At 40.8% G+C, this 21,700-nt stretch overlaps 2 protein-coding genes across 2 annotated transcripts in view; both read left to right on the top strand.

Annotated features, from left to right (window-relative positions):
• The first annotated feature begins 14 nt into the window (after positions 1-14).
• grcc10 (gene rich cluster, C10 gene) lies at positions 15-6,797 on the top strand. The gene is made up of 4 exons (XM_067417263.1): positions 15-148; positions 881-969; positions 5,921-6,097; positions 6,171-6,797. The coding sequence occupies exons 2-4, from the start codon at positions 918-920 to the stop codon at positions 6,308-6,310; spliced, it is 369 nt and encodes a 122-aa protein (XP_067273364.1). The 5' UTR covers positions 15-148; positions 881-917; the 3' UTR covers positions 6,311-6,797.
• Positions 6,798-7,509: 712 nt separating this feature from the next.
• The window catches only part of dlgap2b (discs, large (Drosophila) homolog-associated protein 2b), a 186,379-nt gene continuing 172,188 nt past the window's right edge, over positions 7,510-21,700 (top strand). The window contains exons 1-2 of the mRNA XM_067417278.1: positions 7,510-7,713; positions 8,068-8,287. Coding sequence (XP_067273379.1) covers positions 7,696-7,713; positions 8,068-8,287 — 238 coding nt within the window. The 5' untranslated portion in view covers positions 7,510-7,695. The remainder of the gene's footprint in view (positions 7,714-8,067; positions 8,288-21,700) is intronic.

Raw genomic sequence — 21,700 nt, forward strand, 5'->3', positions numbered from 1 at the left:
CGTGTCACTATTACCAGACTTCCGTATTAACTTAGCACCGTGGACAAACCAGTTGTTGTTGACCACGGACACTTTTATAGCTGTACCGACCGGAAGTCGGAACTCCGAGACACAGGAGAGGCTGTGATCAGGTACTGGCATCAACGATGTAAGTACAAAGAAATATTAAAAATATTATTACGTTATAGGATAATAACATATTTAACTAAGGAGCTTAGAGAAAATTATGTGATTGTTTTGCGATAATGTTGAGCGGAACTAACGGTGATGGATAGTGAACCCAATGACTTGCAGTCTTCAACGTTACATCAAAAATTGAGGCTGATTGAAAGAAATATGTGCTGCTGTTTATTCCGTATATTTATGTATTGTTTGTTATTGGGTATTTATTTAATCTTTGCCCATAATCATTACCAAGAGCTGATGTGGTCTTCAATGAAGACTACAGAGCCACAACCACAATAATATTATTGGGATTTCTTCTATTATTATTATTTTAATAATTATGTTTTATGAGAACAGTTTGTTGTGAAACAGTGATGGTAGCCACTGTTCTCATGATGTTGAAATGTGTTCTGTTGGCGTGATATAACAGTCAAATATACTAGTGTTATTTATTGATTAGAGCAGGGTTCCTCAAACTCTGTCCTGAAGGGCCATTGTAATGCAGAGTTTAGCTCTCCAACCCCGATCAAACTCACCTACCTGTGATTTTCTTTATCCACGAAGACCTTGATTAGCTTGCTCAGGTGTGTTTGATCAGGATTGGAGCTAAACTCTGCAGGACAGTGGCCCTCCAGGACATAGTTTGGGACCCCTGGAGTATGCTTAAATAATGTCATAGCCATCTATAATTTAATGTACACATTTGCCATTGCAGTCACCGTTAGTGAATCTCCCCCGTGGAGTGAGCCGGCATGGCCTCTGCCCCAGCACAGCAGCCCACGCTCACTGTAGAGCAGGCAAGAGGTGAGAGATGGATGCTGTTTCATGCATACTGAGCTTTTTACACAGTTAAAGACTTGGGCTCCCATTCTAAACATGGACAAAGTTTCAAAAACTAAGTTGGACGTTTGATGGAGTATTTCTGTGTCAAAAATACTCCTTTTGGTTTCTCACAAGTTTCGGAAACTTTTTTTCTGGTCTGTGGTATGAGTATGGGTCTGTGTGATGTATAATGAAGCGGAATTTCCTTGTACGGGCCATAAGGACCCTTCTCCCATAAGCGTGTGCGCGCGACCAGAGCAAGAGAGCAAATCCATGCCCATAAACGCTGCACTTACTGCTGTCACAGGACTAAACCAAATAAGTCTGTTTTTGATGGAACGGTTCCAGCGATAAAGGTTCACGGTTGTGCTTTGGAAGCAGGCGGTGAGTCAAACCGCTTTAAAATGTGTGTAGTTGGATACCCTCACGTAAGTAAACATCAGTAAACAACACGGTCATGTATAGTTAATTTATCAATGGAGCATGCAATGTATGGTGTGTGTTTAAATACATTTGTTTAGCTGACCACTATAGGTGTCTGCTTGTTTATTGTTAAACCACCCCAAACATTAAACGTAGGAAGTGTTCACACAAAGCGCACTTCTTCATTCATATGCACTACTATTCCATTGTTTTTTATGTAAACACTAGTCTGACGTGCAAAACGGTTTCGTTTGCTACTGCTACCGTTTAGTCGCATACAATAGTCCATAAACCAAATCATGTGCTCATAAACCATGAGTAAACACACACATATGTTGACAAACCGCTAAATACAGTTAGAGTACCACATAGAGACATACTGCTGTTGCTGCTGCTCCTGTTCAATTTCAGCCTCCCGATCAGATTCTTAATCGTGTATAGTTGAATCTGATTGATAGCCATGGTTTTATTTAGGGTAACATTTTCTTTTCCACGCTTGAGGATGTCACAGCTTTCAGACGTTCTCATGCAATAGCTGCGTGCTCTCGTGATTCTTTAGCTCTGCCCACACAATACGCCTCCATCCACTTTTTTTTCCCGGAAAGACTTGGTACAGCCTATCTTTCTTTTATTAATATGATAAAACTAAAGACTTTTCGGAGATATGAAGGATAAAATACTACTCTATAGGTACTCAAGACTGAGATTGACTGAAACTGAGTGTTACGTGCTATCGGAATGTCTAGGGCTGGACCTGAATATTCGAATATTCGTTAGATGGGTTGGTATTCGATTTTCAAATTTGGGATTTGAATATTCAGTTGTTGTTTTTCGTGCACTCCTGGCATCCCCCTCGAAACGGTTTTCATTCGCGCATGCATATGTTTACACCATAAAATATGTCAAAATACAATACTCTTACAATAATTTTATACTCTGGCAGTTTGTAATAGGATGGACAGTTGAATTGGAACCCAACCTTGTTCTACTTAATAAATGTATTCGCTTCCCAGTGTTCCTTGCAATGGAGTATTCTCTGTCTAGAGTGCCTGAGCTTGCATTTTGGGTTAAGCTGCGTTGGTTAGAGATTGTGGAAAATAGAATAATAGAATCAAAATGTATTAGCCTTTTTACACTTAAAGGATATGACGGTAAGAAAATTTTTCCTCACCGTCACATTACAGTGCTTGTGCACTGAGCAGCTGTGAACGAACGCAGCTGTGGGCACTGGGCAGTTTACTTTCGGTTCTCCAATTTGGGGATGGGTTGCTTGAATTGTGGGTTCATTAGTCTATTATTCTTAATGAAAAACACAACAACAAAACAGTACAATGACAAACTCAATTACATATTCCGCGATCATCTTGTCATTCTTCACTCTCATGATGAATGAGATCTGACTCCTGCTGCAGTTTGCACGGCACCTCTCGCTCGGCTCACGCGGCACTTTCAGTTTTTAATTGTAGTTAATCTGTTCTCTAACTGAACAAAATTATTTTTACTACTATAATGTATCAAAACTAGTGTAGTGTCCGTTCTCGGAGCATATAAGCCTTGCCTGCGTGAGGCGCGCAGCTTCTCGAGATTCTGCTTTTAGAGAGAAGAATATGTTCAGTCAGGCATGGATTTAGAAAGCAGAGGCCCCTGGGTGCATAATTTTGGAGGCCCCTCAGAACTTGTGGAAAATTATTATAAATCATAATTTTATTAGAAACAGAAAAAGGGAGCTGTTGGTTTTTTATTGTAGACCTATCTGGTCATAACAATGAAGTCAACATTAATATAACAACGTTAAGTTCAGGGCCGTAAGCAGGGTTTTAAAATCAGTGAGCTCTCAAATTTGAGGTGGTTCGGGGGAATACCCCCTGTACAGTGCGGGATATGAGGCTTGTTCATATATGCACATCTGTACAAAATAATTGGGTATAAAAAGAGCCTCTCAGAGTGGCAGTGTCTCTGAGAAGTCAAGATGGGCAGAGGATCACAAATTTCCCCAATGCTGCGGTGAAAAATAGTGGAGCAATATCAGAAAGGAGTTTCTCAGAGAAAAATTGCAAAGAGTTTGAAGTTATCATCATCTACAGTGCATAATATCATCTAAAGATTCTGAGAATCTGGAACAATCTCTGTGCTTAAGGGTCAAGGTTGGAAAACCATACTGGACGCCTGTGATTTTTGGGCCCTTAGACGGCACTGCATCACATACAGGAATGCTACTGTAACGGAAATCACAACATGGGCTCAGGAATACTTCTAGAAAACATTGTTGGTAAACACAATCCACCGAGCCATTCGCTGTTGACGGCTAAAACTCTATAAGTTAAAAAAGAAGCCATATCTAAACGTGATCCAGAAGCGCAAGTGCTTTCTCTGGGCCAAGGCTCATTTAAAATGGACAGTGGCAAAGTGGAAAACTTTTCTGTGGTCAGACGCATCAAAATGTAAAGTTATTTTTGGAAAACTGGAATGCCGTGTTATCCGGACTAAAGAGGACAAGGACAACCCAAGTTGTTATCAGGGCTCAGTTCAGAAGCCTGCATCTCTGATGGTATGGGGTTGCATGAGTGCGTGTGGCATGGGCAGCTTACACATCTGGAAAGGCACCATCAATGCTGAAAGGTATATCTAAGTTCTAGAACAACATATGCTCCCATCCAGACGTCATCTCTTTCAGGGAAGACTTTGCATTTTCCAATATGACAATGCCAGACCACATACTGCATCAATTACAACATTATGGCTGCGAAGAAGAAGGATCCGGGTACTAAAATGGCTACCCTGCGGTCCAGATCTTTCACCCATAGAAAACATTTGGTGCATCATAAAGAGGAAGAGCTGACAAAGAAGACCTAAATCAGTTGAGCAACTAGAAGCCTGTATTAGACAAGGATGGGACAACATTCCTATTCCTAAACTTGTCTTCTCAGTCCCTAGACATTTGCAGACGTCTGCAGGAGTTTGCTAGTCTGGATGCCAGCCGAACTTAGCCCCGAATTATTTAGGTCGGGCAGTTCGGTCTGGCCTCGCTCCATAGAGGAGTAATTATCTCCGAACAGAAACTGTTCGGACCAATGAAATCATCAGGGCGGGCTTTAGACGATGACGGACAGATGATAAACAGAAACGTAATCATCCACGTCATCAAAGGGGCTTGGATTATATTTTTTTAGTCCTAAACAGAGAGCTTGTTTGTATGCATTCACCTTCACAATTTGTATCATTATATTATTATTATTTTTTTACAACACCATCAAAGATCGTTTATTCCAGCGCGCGTGCAGACAGGTTTACAACAAAACCTGCCAACTACTAGCCCTAAACAATAGCTTCTCAGGGTTCTCCGGGGAAAAAAATATGTTTGGGGGGTAAAATGTGTGTTATTTTGGCAAGGTTGCCTGCTAAAATTCGCACCCATGGGTCTATATATCACATAATAGTCGCTTTAACCCGCGGACATAGAAAACATCCAGCAGAAAAAAAAATGCAGACTTGGCGACACAGTGCAGTTGAGCTCTGTTGACTTTTGACAATGCGTTGCTTCGTTGCTCTGATTGGTTGTAGGTCTATCCAATTGGATGTCTTTCCTGATTCGGTTGAAACACGCCCCATAATCACAGCCCAATGGATTAGTTTCAGACTCATATTCTGACTAGAATTGAGTATGACTACGTCAGGCTAGGAGTTTGCAGTTATAAAAAGAAGAGGGGATGCCACACAGTGGTAAACATGGCCTTGTCCCAACTTTTTTGAGATGTGTTGATGCCATGAAATTTAAAATCAACTTTTTTTTTTCTCTCTTAAAATGATACATTTTCTCAGTTTAAACATTTAATATGTCATCTATGTTGTATTCTGAATAAAATATTGAAATTTGAAACTTACACATTGCATTCTGTTTTTATTTACAGTTTTGTACAGTCCCAACGTTTTTGGAATCGGGTTTGTAAAATATTAAAGGCTATTTTCTCTGTGTATAATACATACAATATTTATATATGTAAACATGCACTATTTTAACTACAAGACAAGGTGATGTAGCATTTGTGGAAAAAACTAGTAAGATTAGCAGTCACAGTAACAATCGTTCTCCCCTCCGCCATGTTTAAAGTCTGTGGCCATTCCCTCTCGGGAATAAAAATGCCCATTAAAATGATCCCCGATCTTCCGAGTGGTAAATCAATCAATTTCTAACATTTAACTAGACAACTCCTATTTATGATAATTTCGATGGCATGTGAAGGCAGAATAAGGCCTGTTTTCCCACACAGGGCTTGGATAAGGCCTTAGTTCAGATATTAGGGCATTTAAGTAGCTTTTATAAACATGCCTTAAAAAAAAACATTACTGGTGTGAATCTTGAGACAAAACAATGGCACTGATATTTTAAGATATATCAGTGAAAGTTGCTTTCAGTTAAAACAGCTCAAACATGAATTTTAGTCTGGGACCAGGCTTAAGACGGGTTGTCCCGCTGGACTAAGCCAAACTGTTGTTCTCCCATCCATTGCAGTTGTTCTTAGTGAGGTGATCCAAGCTTTCTCTGTGCCTGAGAACGCAGCCCGCATGGAGGAAGCCAGAGAAAGTGCCTGCAATGACATGGGCAAGATGCTGCAGCTTGTGCTTCCTGTAGCCACTCAGATCCAACAGGAGGTCATCAAAGCATACGGCTTCAACAACGAGGGAGAAGGTGAGATTGAATATTCAAACACGCAAACAAAAATACAGTGCTGTCATTTTAACCTCTACGTTTTGCCTTTCAGGTGTACTCAAATTTGCCAGGCTGGTAAAGATGTATGAAACTCAGGACCCAGAGATCGCAGCCATGTCCGTGAAACTCAAGAGTCTCCTCCTGCCGCCCCTCTCCACCCCTCCCATTGGCAGTGGCATCCCGACCTCATAGAACAAACCCAAACTCCCAGAGTTCCAAAACCGTTTCAACTATAAAAATTGTGTAGAGAAAACACATTCAGGGTTTCCAAAATACGATTTAGATTTTAGTCACTTCTTTCAAGGGTCATTTAAACTGAGGTGAAGTAAAAAATATTTTTAAAAAAGTAAACAATTAGCAGTGAACTTCTACATTCCCATTTTCTTTCAGTGAAATGATTAGTATTTAAAAGTTTTTTTTTTTTTATGTTGATATTCATTTTGCCAATGTTGAACGTGCATATTTATCAAGTATAACTCATTTGTTGAGGCCTTTTGAAGGACTTGTTTGTCTGTTTTTATACGGTTTGCATTGATACATTGACTCATTTGCTCATATTATCAACATCTGGATACAATTATACATGATAACCTGTGACGCTATTCTTACGACCATTACTGTTTGCAAAAGTGGTCATTGTCATTTAAACAGTATTTATCCAATAAAGTCATTTTTTTTATTCAATGGAAATATTTCTTATCATGAAATTACTGGTTTTATTTATGTGAATATTGTCCCTCTCAGGATTTTAGATGTGTTGTCTTAATTATCCAAAACATACAAACACAACCTTAAATAAGAGCTATAACCTTACCCATTATTTTTTATTTATTTTTTATTTTGGTATAGGCATCTATCAAACTGTTGAGAATTCTCTTTATGGTTAAAAAAAAGACATAACATATGACATATAACAACATATATACCATTAATAAATGACTTTAAAAGTCTTAAAATGCACTGAAATAACATTTAAAAAAAAAGAAACTTTCTATCTTTACCTTTATATTAAAAACATTTACTTTTTTCAAAGCATTTAACTAAACAAAACATAATTATAGGTCAGAAGTAATATAAAATCAATCAAAAATAGTCAAATTAGATCTATCTATCTATCTATCTATCTATCTATCTATCTATCTATCTATCTATCTATCTATCTATCTATCTATCTATCTATCTATCTATCTATCTATCTATCTATCTATCTATCTATCTATCTATCTATCTATCTATCTATCTATCTATGGCTCCCCCTAGTGGACGAAACGTCTCAAAAGTTGTCAAGTGATTTATCGCAATGACGATTTATTTGAATGTCTCTCCTCCGTGACCCCTTTGTATCTTTATAAGCTCGATTTCTTTTTCTTAATCAGATGTAGACATTGTGATAAGGCACTTTATGGGCTAAGAAGCGAGCGGATCATGCGGAGGGTCTGCGGGGATTCTGCTGATGCGGACGGACTGCAGCTGAACACGTGTGTTTTTATTAAAACCATGGACTACTGACACACACCTGGCCGATCCTGTGTGCTTGCAAACATCCGCATTCAATCGATGCTACGAACCTCTGGACAATGTCAGCTCTGAAAAAGGTATTGCAGATGGTATAGTGTTATACCAGTCTAATCATCGGTAGCCTACTGATATGCTCCTGTCGAATTCAAGACAGTTTAACTTAGATGATGGTAATTGATTGAAAATACTACAGACGTTTCTGCTGATGTCATAAATACTCATAATTAGGTTTGTTTGACCTAAAACAGTGATGGAATCATGGCAGTGCTTTATAATATTATCAGAATGCAGAGTAATATTGATTTATATGCAGGAGGTTTTGTATGGAAATGTGAAGTTAAAGATCTCCAGGCTGTGGATTGTGGAGGAGTACTTGTAATTATTATTTCTTCTTCTTCTTCTTTTTTTTTTTTTTGCACATGCAACGTCAGGAGGTCGATGAGTCCATTAACTTGAGTTATCACGGCCCCTGTCACAGTGAAATGGTGTATCTCATCTGTTCATCCTCTTCCCTCCACTCACTGATTGTCTCGTTCTCTCTGTGTGAAATTTACTCCATTGTACTATTTCCATCTTCATTTCTCCATCTGCCACAGGTGTTACCATGGATACTGCAGACACATTGCTGCCTTTTCCTTGACAAGAGTCCAGGTAAGAGACAGGATGTGATATTTAGGGCATTTCCCCTCATCTTAAAAGGATAGTTCACTCAAAAATGAAAAGGTTGCCATCACTTACCACCCACAAGTTGTTTCAAACCTGTATGAGTTTCTTTCTTCTGCTGAACACAAGATAATATTTTTTAAAGAATGTTGGTAGTCAAACGGTTGATGCTAGCCAATGACTTAATAAATACTGTGGAAGTCAATGAGTGCCATCAACATTCTGGTAACCAACATTCTTCAAAATATATTTTTTTGTTCAGCAGAAAAAAGATTCATTCAGGTGTGGAACGACATAAGGCTGAGTAAATGAGAACAAACTGTCCCTTTAACTCTAAGCAGAGAGTGCTGTGCAGTTATTTGTGGATTTAAAGGAACAGTTCACCCCAAAATAATTCAGCCTTAAGTTGTTCTAAACATGTATGATTTGCTTTCTTTTGTGGTATACAAAATCTTTTGTTTTCTTCCATACAATGAATATGGATGGCGAGTAAGTAGCTGTCAAGCTTCAAAAGGACACAAAATCACCATATGTCCATACACTTTCTGATATAAATAATTTTACAAATAATTTATATTTCAAAGTTAAAAATTTCTCTTCATAAAAGAATCCTAAAAACTCCCAAGTGTGTAAAGGTTTCCACAAAAATGTTAACGCCCATTCAGTACAACAACAATAATAACTTTATGCTTGTTATAAGCACACGGCAGTTTTGTTGTCTGCCGCTTTGAATCTAAGCACATGGTCTACAGTGCATGGTGCAAATGCACTTAGGGCATCTCTGAATCCACTTGTGCTAGTTTAACGTAGGGGAAAAATGCGGTGCGTCCGGCGCATGGTTTTTAAACGGTTGTACCTAGTCTCTTAATGAGTCGTGGGTTTTGGCCGGAACGTGCAATAAACCAATGAGAGTCTCATCTCCCATTCCCTTTAAACGCCATTTAAACCACGAACCACGCTTGCTGATTCCCTATTTACATAGTGGAATGTTGCGAGCAGAAAGAAAATGCTTCTTCAGAGAGGAACCCTTTTATTTTTTATATTTAAAAATGTTTGTGTGCTGCTGCGCATCCCTGTGTGTGTAATAAGCAGAGTGTAGGCACGTTGTGCACCCACTTATTGAGAATGAGATGTCTTCACAACACCGTACCCCGACCCCTTCCGCCATTTTGGGAGGATGGTCCGCCAGGTATTGGATTCGGACAGAGACTGGAGAAGAGATATTCTGATGATTACCATGTACATAATTTTCCAAACTCAATGGAACATGAAGTTTTAATCCACCCCAGCCGATCTGACAAAGCAGCTGCTGGTAAACATACGCCATTATTTCACCACAGGGTGTCAGTCATCGTCTTACTAGTGCCGCGATGCTGGAGTGTGTTGACATCTGATGAACACGATCCTTTATTTATTTGAATTAAACATTTTGAAAACTATTGTCATTTTTCATTGTCAATAATTTGATTCTATGTAATTTACATGTTAATGCCAAAATAATTAATATTCAAAGTAACTTAAGCCTATAGCTGATTGACTGTCATTTTCCTCTAACGTTACATATACATATTGAGCATTTAGTCTACTTAAGACTGGACTAAAAGCACCAGCGCACACAAGCGTTCCTTTTTATTAGTTCAATTAATTTAGAAATGTAAACTTGTCATCAGGTATAAAATATGGTCAGTATGAGGACGAGCACTAGACTGTTTCAGGATAGTGGGGAGATATATTTATTTATTATTCAGAATGCACAAAAAATATATAGAAACATTTCTGGAACGTGCAAGGTAGTAAGTTAAAGCGTCTAACGTTAGGTCTCTGTTCCATTCTGCTGCAGGCAGCTCATATAGATTGACCTTTTTTATATCATCTAGCTCCTCTAAATATCTCTGCCTGCCGCTGGTAGCAATTTCTCCCTGTAGTTAACCATTTCTTTTTATTTTCCATTTTAAAATTTCTCAATTTAAACGACGTGATAATTCCTCGAGCCGTCTTTCCTGCTCCGATCTCTGTATCGCTCTTACAGTGTTGCCCCTGGCAACCGATAGCGTCGGATCCCAAAATGGTGGACGGGCCCAAACACCGCCCAATTTGTCACGTGACAGCAAGCTACCATGAAGTATGTCCTCATTCTCAATAGGTGCATATTACTAACACATCCTTTAAATAACAAAACAAAAACAAAAACTGCGCTTTTGACTTTAGACCAGGTTTTAGTTGGTCAATGGTGCAGTCTATTTTGGTTGCCTCAAAATACCATCACGCCAACAATACACCTGAATACGCCCATGGGTGCAGAAATGGGCACGAATGTATTTGCTATTTAAACAGCATGTCGCAGGATTTGAAAATGATAACTGTAGGCTAAAGCTTGCAGAAAAAACTTGAGTCGGGCCTGGCGCTGCATTGTGTTGGCGCTGCATTGTATGATAGAGCCCTTTACAGTTACAGCTACCATTATAGTTCTCATCCTTATGTGAACGGGACTTTAAGCAGCACAACTACTCATTGGCCAATTTATTAGGTACACCTTGCAAATATCATGTTGGACCCCTTTCGCCTTCAGAACTGCCTTAATTATTCATGGCATAGACTGAACAAGGTGCTGGAAATATTCCTCAGTGAGTTTGGTCCTCATTGAAATAAAAGCATCACAGAGTTGCTGCAGATTTACTGGCTGCACATCCATGATGTGAATCTCATTCCACAACATCCCAAAAGTGCTCTATTGGATTGAGATCTAGTGACTAGACCATTTGGGTATAGTGAAATGATGTTCAAGAAACCAGTTTGAGATGATTTGAACTTTGCGACATGGTGCGCTATCCGGCTGGAAGTAGCCATCAGAAGATGGTACACTGTGGTCATAAAGAGATAGGGGTTTGAATAGATCATAGATGTACCTAATAAAGTGACCAGTGAGTGCATTTTCAACAATGGCAATAAGTGCAGCTAATCAGCATATAGAATGATTTCTGAAGGATAATGTGAAACTGAAGATTTAATAATGCTGAAAATTTAGCTTTGCTCACAAGAAAAAATTATATAAGTTTTATAAAACTTTTGCACTCCTTTTGTGTAACACCAAAGAAAGTCAAATGGGCCTACTTCAGCAGAGGAAAGCAAGTGACATTCTCAGAAAATTCTAGAAATGAGGGTGAAAATAAGTTTTGGGTGAACTGCTCCTTGAAGTTTGAGGTGGGGTGGATTAGTTTGAAATCCAAAACCATCAAAGAATCACTCATTTAGAAGTCATTTTCTTTTCATAGTGCTCTCTCCACGCCATTTACGTTATTCATTGTAAAGTTAAATTGTGATGATTGTCTTGTGTTTGGCGGTGAATGTCTTTATCATTATTATGAACCTATGCATGATTTGGTACATCAGAGACGTCAAATGGACTGTGTCTGATGCTTCTGTCAGTTCATGGGAGTGGACGCCCAGTGTTAACACACCCCTCTCTGCCAGGGTTCAATGTATCTCAAGGTTACTGATGAACCACCTCATGCAATTTAAAAAAAAAAAAAAATCTTAAACCCACATAAGATTGATGGCAAGCTGCCCAGCCCAGCCTACCATGCATCAACCCACAGTGTCCTGCATGGCTGTGGTTTACTTCAATGTACCAGTGAATATTTTGAGAGCCTTGCTGCTGTTTCTATGGAGACGAGGGAGGCTGGTGTCATTGGAGGTTATCATGAACATGCTCAGATATGTTTGTTTGAGCCAGTATCTGATGCTGATTATGTATTCAGCCGTATTCTACACAATCCATCAATATTCACAAACTAGATCCAGGAGCAATCCTTATGTCAACAATTTGTGAAAGCATGTAGATTGATTTCTAACAGTTCATTTGTTTCTATGAGATGAGCGAAAACAATATCTCAGAATCCATTTTATTTCAACCCATTCATCTTGGCTCAGCATTTTCTTGAGATTTCGAAGCACTTTTGAAATCCACATCTGCCTTACGGACTCCATGTTGTAATGTTAAACAAGTGAGGTGAATGTTTAGTTCTGGGTAAAAAAGTATAAAGCTATCATAATTTTGCTAACTCATCTGATCGGTTTGATTTAATTCAGTTGCTTTCCCATTTTCAAGGCATGTCCTCTGTCAGTGAAGATTGTGGCAGTTTGTGAATTGACTCACTAGATAGCGCCGTTTTCTGATGTTTTGAGTTGTGACTTGTCCCATTCATTTCTACAGCAGTTGTTCAGTTAGTGCAGGACTGTTTTGTACTCTATTTTGTAGGTCGGGTGACTTTTATCATGTACAGGCAGATAAGCGAGACGGGTGCAGCGACGAGGGAATATAGAAGAGGGCAAAAGTTCAGCTAGGACACAGTCTATTTTGATGGGCAATGGCAAACAGTTACATTGCAGCTAACAAAAATATATCCTAAGAACGTTTAGCTAACGTTTCCATTAAGTTATTAAATATCCAGTTTTTTTAATGTTTTTCTTGGATATGTGAACATTAAGGGAACATTCAAATAATTTTGCAAATATTATGGGAATGTTACTTTTGAACATTCTGAAACAATTGGGCTAGCAATAATAAAGGCTCACTGAAGTCAAAGTGCCTTGAAATGCGCAATGTTAGGGGTTAACAGTTTTTGACCCAAGCGGAAATGAAAAATGAAGACCAAGAGTCAGGAGTGTAATTAATTAAAGAAAAATTATTGAAGAATAGTTTGCAGTTTCATAATCAGAAGCCAGCTTCAAGTCTCACAAGGAGTTCGTAGGTTGGGCTCCCGTTCTCGCCGTCTCGTCGCCCCTCTTTCCACATATTGATCAGATGCATGTCTCCATAGACGTGTCGCTTGTTGACGCTTTCACCCTGGAATTAGGCCCGTAGTGACCTTCCAGGTCTGGGGGCAGGTGCCAGCTTGCCCAAAACAACAAATCCACAACAAATTGCCCATCTCTTAGGATGTCCATTCTCAACACTGCTCTGTAACACAGAATGTTGCGCACATACAAAGATGCACAGTCACTCCAAGGTTGGAGCTGATTAAAGGGTAAGTTCACCCAAAAATGAATTTGATGTCATTAATGACTCACCCTAATGTTGTTTCACACCTGTAAGATCTCATCTTCAGAACACAGTTTAAGATATTTTATATTCAGTCCGAAAGCGTATGCACACTTTACTGTCCATGTCCAGAGAGGGAACAAAAACATCATCAAAGTAGTCCATATGTGACATCAGTTGGTTAATTAGAATCTCTTGAAGCATCGAAAATACATTTTGGTCCAAAAATAACAACTTTATTCAGCATTGTCTTCTCTTTCGCGTTTGTTTTCCAACCTCAAATAAAGATTCAAACGGTCATGAATCAGCGTATTGATTCATGATTGTCATCATGTTGCTAAGCATGTGTATGTGTACGTGTCTAACAGAACATACCTTTAGCACGCTGGACTCAGACATATATGGACCAGGGCTCGCAAAGCCCAACATTCCGGGACTATGTGTTTTCCAGACGGGCTACTAAAATGGAAGCCCGTCGGCAGGCCGATGAATCTCATAATATTCCTTTCTTATTCTTCGGTGTTCTCTCTCTCTCTTGACTTGACATTTAAAGGCCGTGCGCATGCACAGTTCACACTTATATCGACCGATCGTGCGGGCTATGTAATAAAAAATAATAGTTTAATCAATCGCGGGTCGATGAGAAATAAATCATTGTGTTTGTTTGATATAGACGTTTATTCCGGTTGCCGCTTTCACAGCCCCTCCTCATGTGAACTTAACTGAACGGGAGCTGAAGCTCATTAAATATGCAAATATTATCCAATCCTAGCCGTTGGGGTTTACTTCCAAGTCTCCAGTGCTGCACACCTACCAAAACCCAGCGTTCAGGAGAGAGCCTTAAAAACCAGTGTAGAAAATAGCCTATATATTACTTATTAGTTATGATGTTTTTGAATGTAAAAACCACACAAACATCATTAGTTGACCTCAGACAACAGTATAAAAAAATTTAAAAAGCCAGTCCATAACAACTTTAATACTCTGTTTTGCCACAGTGAGTTTGACAGCTTTTGCAAATTACCTGGCTCTGATACATCATCTCTCCTGGCTCTGATACATCATCTCTCTTTTTGGTCCTTATCCCTCCCTTAATTCACCTTCCCTTTTTCTGTGCTCTTTCCCTGTTGTAATGGTGAACAGATGCTAGATTAAGGCGCACTGCATTTAGATTGCACAGTACAGATCACATGTCAAGTCTTTTGCACGCTCAAGTTCGTTATTTTAAATGTAGACGCGTGCACATTTTTTCCAGGCATGTCTGCCTGCTGCTAGATTTTAAAAAAAAATCTACTTTTCAGGTTGTGATAAGAACCACATTCACCCTTTCCTTGACAACATTGAAAGCTCAGCCAAAATGGATGAACAGCTGATGACAGCTGTACTGTTCCTCATCTTCATAAATATATCTAGTAGCAGAGCGCATGCAAGGGCTGGAAATCCAAATATCTGTTGCTGAAACTTCCGTCGTCTTCATGGAAAACGCGGCTCAAGATAGCTTAGCAATGGCAGACACCTCAGGACAGGCGCACACACTCCTGGTCGCTTTTTGAAAGGAAAAGAAAGTGCCACGGACGCTTTTCATACGTTTTTAGACGTGACAGGATGGTGGAAAAATTGTGCTTTCTCCGGATTGTAAATCGTGCATACTCAGATTGTAATTTTATTATGATTTCAATTAATCACACAGGCCATATTTAGCCACAGGAATGCACATTTTAGCAGGTTAACCCTGCCAGATTTCACCCGGAATGTGATTTTTCTGGGGGAACGCCCTGAAACACGATTGGGCTTGTTTTGAGTAGCAATTGGGTGTTTTTTGTTCTCAAAAACCTGGCAACCCAGCTGGTGAGCTCAGTAAAAGGTGCTTTTTCCGACTAATCTCTAAACGTTTCTCCTCCTAATCTCCTCCATATCGCTTTAAAATATAGTATTCTGTGCAGAATTCAAATGGTCTGATAAACCTATGTGCTATATGTGCTATCGTGTCTCTGGACCGAAGCAGACTGTGTGTGTGTGTGTGTGTGTGTGTGTTGCGGCGGTTCGCGTAATTGACGTGAAACCAGACTTTATTTGCCTCAATGGAAAGCACATTTACACGTTCCCTATCACTTACATAGTGCACTATGTGCCATTCACCATATAGAAAATGCAGTAGTAATTGTGTGAAAAAGATTTAAGATATAAGACACAAATTTTAGCCACAGCTTCAGTGACTATTTATGTGTAAAGGGGTGGGGTGCTTCAGATTCTAGAGCGTTTGATCGGACAGAAAATCTGATGAGAAATGCAGAGGGATGTCATCAAAATTATTGATCCATATTGGCAGAAGTTTTGAATGCTTATATAATCTAAATACAAATGTTGTCATTGTTGGATCACACTAGCTTATACATCAACTTAAGACTAGCATATTCATACTAAAAGCCAAAAAAACTCAGGTTTGATTTCATGGGGACTTTATGTCCGACTAAATGTTTCAGGTACAATTTTCCATTTACAATGAATAAATAATGTTTTGTGCTAACATTTTGAGAACACTATTAAAGGCCAGATAACTTGAACAAACCTTCAATTAAAGGTCCCGTTCTTCGCGATTCCATCTTTCAAACTTTAGTTAGTGTGTAATGTTGCTGTTAGAGCATAAATAATACCTGTAAAATTATAAAGCTCAAAGTTCAATGCCAAGCGAGATATTTTATTTAACAGAAGTTCCCTTTCAAAGCCTACAGCGAACGGACGGTTTGGACTAGACCCCTGCACTTCCTTGCAGGATTGACGTCACTAGAACCGTTTGTTGACTAACCCTCTGCCCACAAGAACACGCAAAAAAGGGGGCGTGGTCTTGTTGCTCTCCCACGTGGAGAAGAGCGCGCATTCAGAGCTTGCATCTCCCCGTTATGGTAAGAGGCGGGACCTTTCCGGGCAAAGTGCGCTAAGCTGCTGTCCAATCACAACACGGGAAGCACTGGCCCAATCAGAACTCATTACGTCTTTCTGAAGGAGGGACTTCATAGAACAAGATAATCAACAGGCCGTTTTTAGGACAGAGGAAACAGCGGCGTACAGATAAGTAAATTGTGTGAAAAATACTGTGTTTTTTTTACACGCGAAACATGAACTCATGTTATATTGCACACTGTAAACATAATCAAAGCTTCGAAAACACGCGAAGAACGGGACCTTTAAAGTTATTGGATGATCTCTGAGAGAACCTTGCCCGAATGCTATCTAAAGCTCTGTGAATGTTTCCTGTTAGCTGTGTTAATTTCATCGATAAATAATTTTTCTCATAGCATTTTTTTCACTTGATGAAGCGATAACTAAATAAAGTCAGTTTTTAAATGGCAAAAAATATGACGAAAATCTATCGACATTTTTGCCAGCAAATATAATAAGAAGATTTGGGAAGTGGTCCAATCTGTATTGCATGTTCAAGATTTTCAAAACTAAAACAATTCAGACGACCAAAATATGACTTTGTCCTTAACTAAATGTCATTTTAGTCAAAAGACTGACTAAAACTAAAACTGGACCTAAGTGTAGCTTTCGACACTGTCAATCACTCACTACTTAGTCGACTTGAATCTGTTTTTGGTTTAACAGAGACTGCTCTTGATTGGTTTAGATCCTATTTTTTTCTGATGGCTGTTTATGGATGGCCACAGATCAGATTCTGTTAGTACTGGTGTCCCTCAGGGCTCAATTCTTGGTAATTTGCTGTTTAGCGTTTATATTTTTCCACTCGTTCAGTTATTAATATCTCTTGACCTTAACTATCATTTTTATGGTGACGATACCCCAATTTAAATCCATTCAAAACCAGGTCAAGATGTGGACTTATCCCATCTGACACATTGTATTTCAGAGATTAAGATTAGGATGTCTGAGAACTTCCTTTGTCTAAATAGTTCTAAAACAGAAGTCATGCTTCTTGGCTCTCCCCATCAACTGCGCACTGCTAGTTCTTTGGATCTGTCTGTTAATGGTGTTGCCTAGGAGTCACAAAGTAAAATCAGAAATCTTGGGAGTTATTTTTGATTCCACTTTGTCATTTGAGCCTTTTGTGCAGAACGCTTTTAAAACCTCGTTCAGGTATAAAAACCCAAGGTATAAAAAGTGTTTTTTTTTTTTTTCAGGGTTGGTTTTAATAGATTTTTATTTGTATTTTATTTACTGTTATTTACTTTTTATATTCCTTTATATATATATATTTGAAAAATTATTGGAAAAAAATATTGAAAAATGGCAATATCCAGGTTATGAGTTTGCAGGACGTTTTGAAGTTATATTAGATTTTTGGCTATGGGTTGCTTGATGTAAATGGCCCCACTGTTCTGGAATAGGCCACCATCTTGCCACCAGAGGGCGATATCCAACAGTCTTTCACACGCAATAGTGTATGAAAGGAGGTAGTGCTGGTGATTTGATGCAGTTCCTCAAGTTGTTTGTGAAAATTTGGTTGTCTAATATGTAGTTACAATGCAACGGAAGTAGTGACAGTTGTTTTCTTTCATATTGTGATGTATATCTGATTGTAATGGATTATCAAAAGAGAAACAAATGTAGGGCAGGGATTTGGTTCTTTGCATCGGGTGTTAATTGGATGTTGAGATGTGGGCGTGTCACTCAGGCAGATGAAAGCAAGTTTACAGAGGGGGGTACAAAAAAAAATCGTTTTCCACTCTGTTTTCCATGCACGTACAGATCCTCTGTTCACACGGAGCCGCAAAAACAATTAAAAACAGTGTATTCTGCTACCAGGCCAATAGTTGGCGGTCACTATACACTGAACATTTAATACGGATGTGTATGATGTCACCATTTTCACAAATTCACGTTTTTGTAGTTTACACAGAGATGATAGGCCTAATGGTATCATTTTCAAAAAATAGCATTTGCTTGTTTTCACAAGTTTGCATTTTCAGGCCCCCCAAATGCTGTTGTCTTGCAAATGAACAGCAAAATGCATTTATATATATATATATATATATATATATATATATATATATATATATATATATATATATATATATATATATATATATATATATATATATATATATATATATATATATATATATATTAGGGATGCCACAATACTCAATATAATATTGAACCGTTCGGTACGGCATTCACGGTTCAATACGCTGGTGAATTTCGTTTTTTTTCTTTTCGGTTTTGCATTTTAATTAATTCTTTCCATTTCTCCCAAATACACAGAAGGTTAACATATAAAAGCAGTTGGTTATTATGTCTAAAGTGAAAGTATATTTGCTGAAAGCTTGTTTGAAAGTATATTTGCATCTCATAGATGTGCGTCTATGAGATGCGAGCAGGTCTTCAATTGACAGCAGCGCAGCCTATAGTGAACACGCTGTCCTTAAAGGGACAGTTCACCTCTGGTAAACTGATTTTAATAAATAAAATAAAAGAACACACCTTTAATACAGTAGCTTTTAATCAATGTTGTATTTTGAAGGATATGTAGTTTTAATTTTAGCCTACATTTATTCATCCAAATTCATGCTTAAATGCTACTGTACATCTCTGAGCCGCCACTGTAAATCTTTATATATATTTATTTTATATTATACAATACACTGGGAATGTGTACAAGGGTTTTTTAAAGTAAAGTTTTAAGTTTAAGTAAGGGTTTTTAAGTCTTATAAGTGAAATAAAGAAAGAGTATTGCAATAAAAACATTTTCTCCTTAACCCTTTTCTGTTCCTGACGCCTTAGAATAGAATACAAAAAAAAGGAACTGAACCGAAAAACCGTGGTGAAAAACGTCTCGGTTACGTATGTAACCCTCGTTCCCTGAAGGAGGGAACGGAGACGTACGTCAGAACTGAACCGACGAATGGGATCTTACTTTAGAGACCAATCCTACTTCGAGCATCTAACAACGAGCCAATGAAATTTGGCATGCGATCACGCATTCCACGCTCCGCCCCGCAGCGCGGGTATAAATAGGAAGTGGAATGGTAGATCAGCGCTTTTCCTACTGAGGAGCCGAAGGTGACCGGACTCCCAGCGGAAGCACAGCATCTGGCGACGGGACGTACGTCTCCGTTCCCTCCTTCAGGGAACGAGGGTTACATACGTAACCGAGACGTTCCCTTTCAGTCGGTCACGTTCGACGTACGTCAGAACTGAACCGACGAATGGGATCCCTATGGAAAACGCCAGGATGCTGGCCCTTCCAGCGTCCTGCTTGAGCGCACTGCACCGTCTAGTATGGTACGGAAGTCAGGGCTCCAAGCAGGGAGTACAGTCACTGCTGTTTCTGCAAGACCCACTCAGAATGACTATTGGATAACGCTGGGAAAGCGTGCCTACCTCGTTCTTGAGAGAGAGGGTACGCTGCGGGGCCACGTCCTTCAGGGAAGGAGAGGTGGCAGAGTACACATAAGGACTAACCTGGCAGGGTAGTGCAACATATGGCAGTCTCTGGGGTGGTTCCAGCCTGATTGAAGGGGGGAAAGAACACGCCCAGAGACGACAGAGCGGGCTCTGTCGAGGGAAAGACACGGGGCTAGCCCGAAGGGTAGCTGATACCGTGGAAGAATACACATATGGGGTTGCCGTGAGGGAACCGCTACATATGGAACCCAGCCTACAGCCACGTTTCACCAGCATACGGGTGCAGGCCTGGCGTCGGACGGTCCGCAACGTCTGACACCGGAGGGGTGACGGAGGAGCTCGACAGGGTTAGCCGGTTTCCCGGGGAACACAACTGGAGACAATAGACGCACGTATCCGGCCCAGAGGGCGGGAGTGGCGTTTCGCAAGCCGACACTTAGAACGGGCACTTAGCGCTCCTGGCCCCTGGGGGCGAGGATGCGGGAAGATACCGGCTCTACACGTAAGCTATAGAATCTAGCAAATGTGTTAGGTGTCGCCCAGCCCGCAGCTCTACATATGTCTGTCAGCGAGGCGCCTTGAGCCAGCGCCCAGGAAGAAGCAACACTCCGAGTGGAGTGAGCTCTTACACCGAACGGGCAAGGCACGTCTTGGGACTGGTAGGCCAAGACTATAGCATCCGCTATCCAGTGGGCTAACCTCTGCTTGGAGACAGCCTTTCCCTTCTGCTGGCCTCTGTAACAGACGAAGAGTTGCTCTGAGGTCCGAAGGCTTTGGGTCCGGTCAACGTAAGCGCGAAGAGCGCGGACCGGACACAGCAAAGCCAGGGCTGGGTCTGCCTCCTCCGAAGGCAGCGCTTGCAGGTTCACCACCTGATCCCGGAAGGGAGTGGTAGGAACCTTGGGCACATATCCGGGCCGGGGTCTCAGGACGACGTGAGAGTTACCTGGCCCGAACTCTAGGCACGATTCGTTGACCGAAAGTGCATGCAGGTCCCCTACCCTCTTGATCGAGGCCAATGCCGTCAGGAGCACTGTCTTCATTGACAAGATTTTTAACTCACAAGACGCCAAAGGCTCGAAGGGAGGGCTCTGAAGTGCTCGGAGCACTAGAGCTAAGTCCCAAGAGGGTATCGAGGATGGACGAGGAGGATTTAGTCTCCTCGCACCTCTGAGGAACCTGACGATTAGGTCGTGCTTCCCCACGGACTTACCTTCTACTACATCATGGTACGCTGCTATTGCTGCAGCATATACCTTGAGGGTGGAGGGAGACAGCCTTCTCTCCAACCCATCTTGCAGGAAGGAAAGCACGACACTGATCGAACACCTTCGGGGGTCTTCCCGGCGGGAAGCACACCACTCAACGAACAGGTTCCACTTCAGAGCATAGAGGCGCCTCGTAGAGGGGGCTCTAGCTGAAGCGATGGTATCTACGACAGCTTGTGGTAGTCCATCTAGAACCTCCGCGTCCCGTCCAGGGACCAGACATGAAGATTCCAGAGGTCTGGACGCGGGTGCCATAGCGTGCCCCGTCCCTGAGAAAGAAGGTCCTTCCTCAGGGGAATCGGCCAAGGAGGGGCTGTCGCGAGGAGTGTGAGTTCTGGGAACCAGGTCCGGTTGGGCCAATACGGCGCAACTAACAAGACCTGCTCCTCGTCCTCCCTGACCTTGCACAGAGTCTGTGCAAGAAGGCTCACTGGGGGAAACGCATACTTGCGTAGGTCCCGGGGCCAGCTGTGCGCCAGTGCATCTGTGCCGAGGGTACCCCCGGTCAGGGAATAGTACCACTGGCAATGGGTCGAGTCCGGAGAGGCAAACAGGTCGACCTGTGCGGCTCCGAACTGGTCCCATATCAGCTGGACCGCCTGGGGGTGGAGTCGCCACTCTCCCGGAGGTGTCGGCTGACGAGAGAGCTCGTCGGCTGTCTGGTTCAGCACACCAGGGACATGAATGGCCCGAAGCGACCTCAGCTGCTTCTGACTCCACAGGAGG

This window comes from Pseudorasbora parva, chromosome 15 (assembly GCF_024679245.1).
Source record: "Pseudorasbora parva isolate DD20220531a chromosome 15, ASM2467924v1, whole genome shotgun sequence".
Classification (NCBI taxonomy): domain Eukaryota; kingdom Metazoa; phylum Chordata; class Actinopteri; order Cypriniformes; family Gobionidae; genus Pseudorasbora; species Pseudorasbora parva.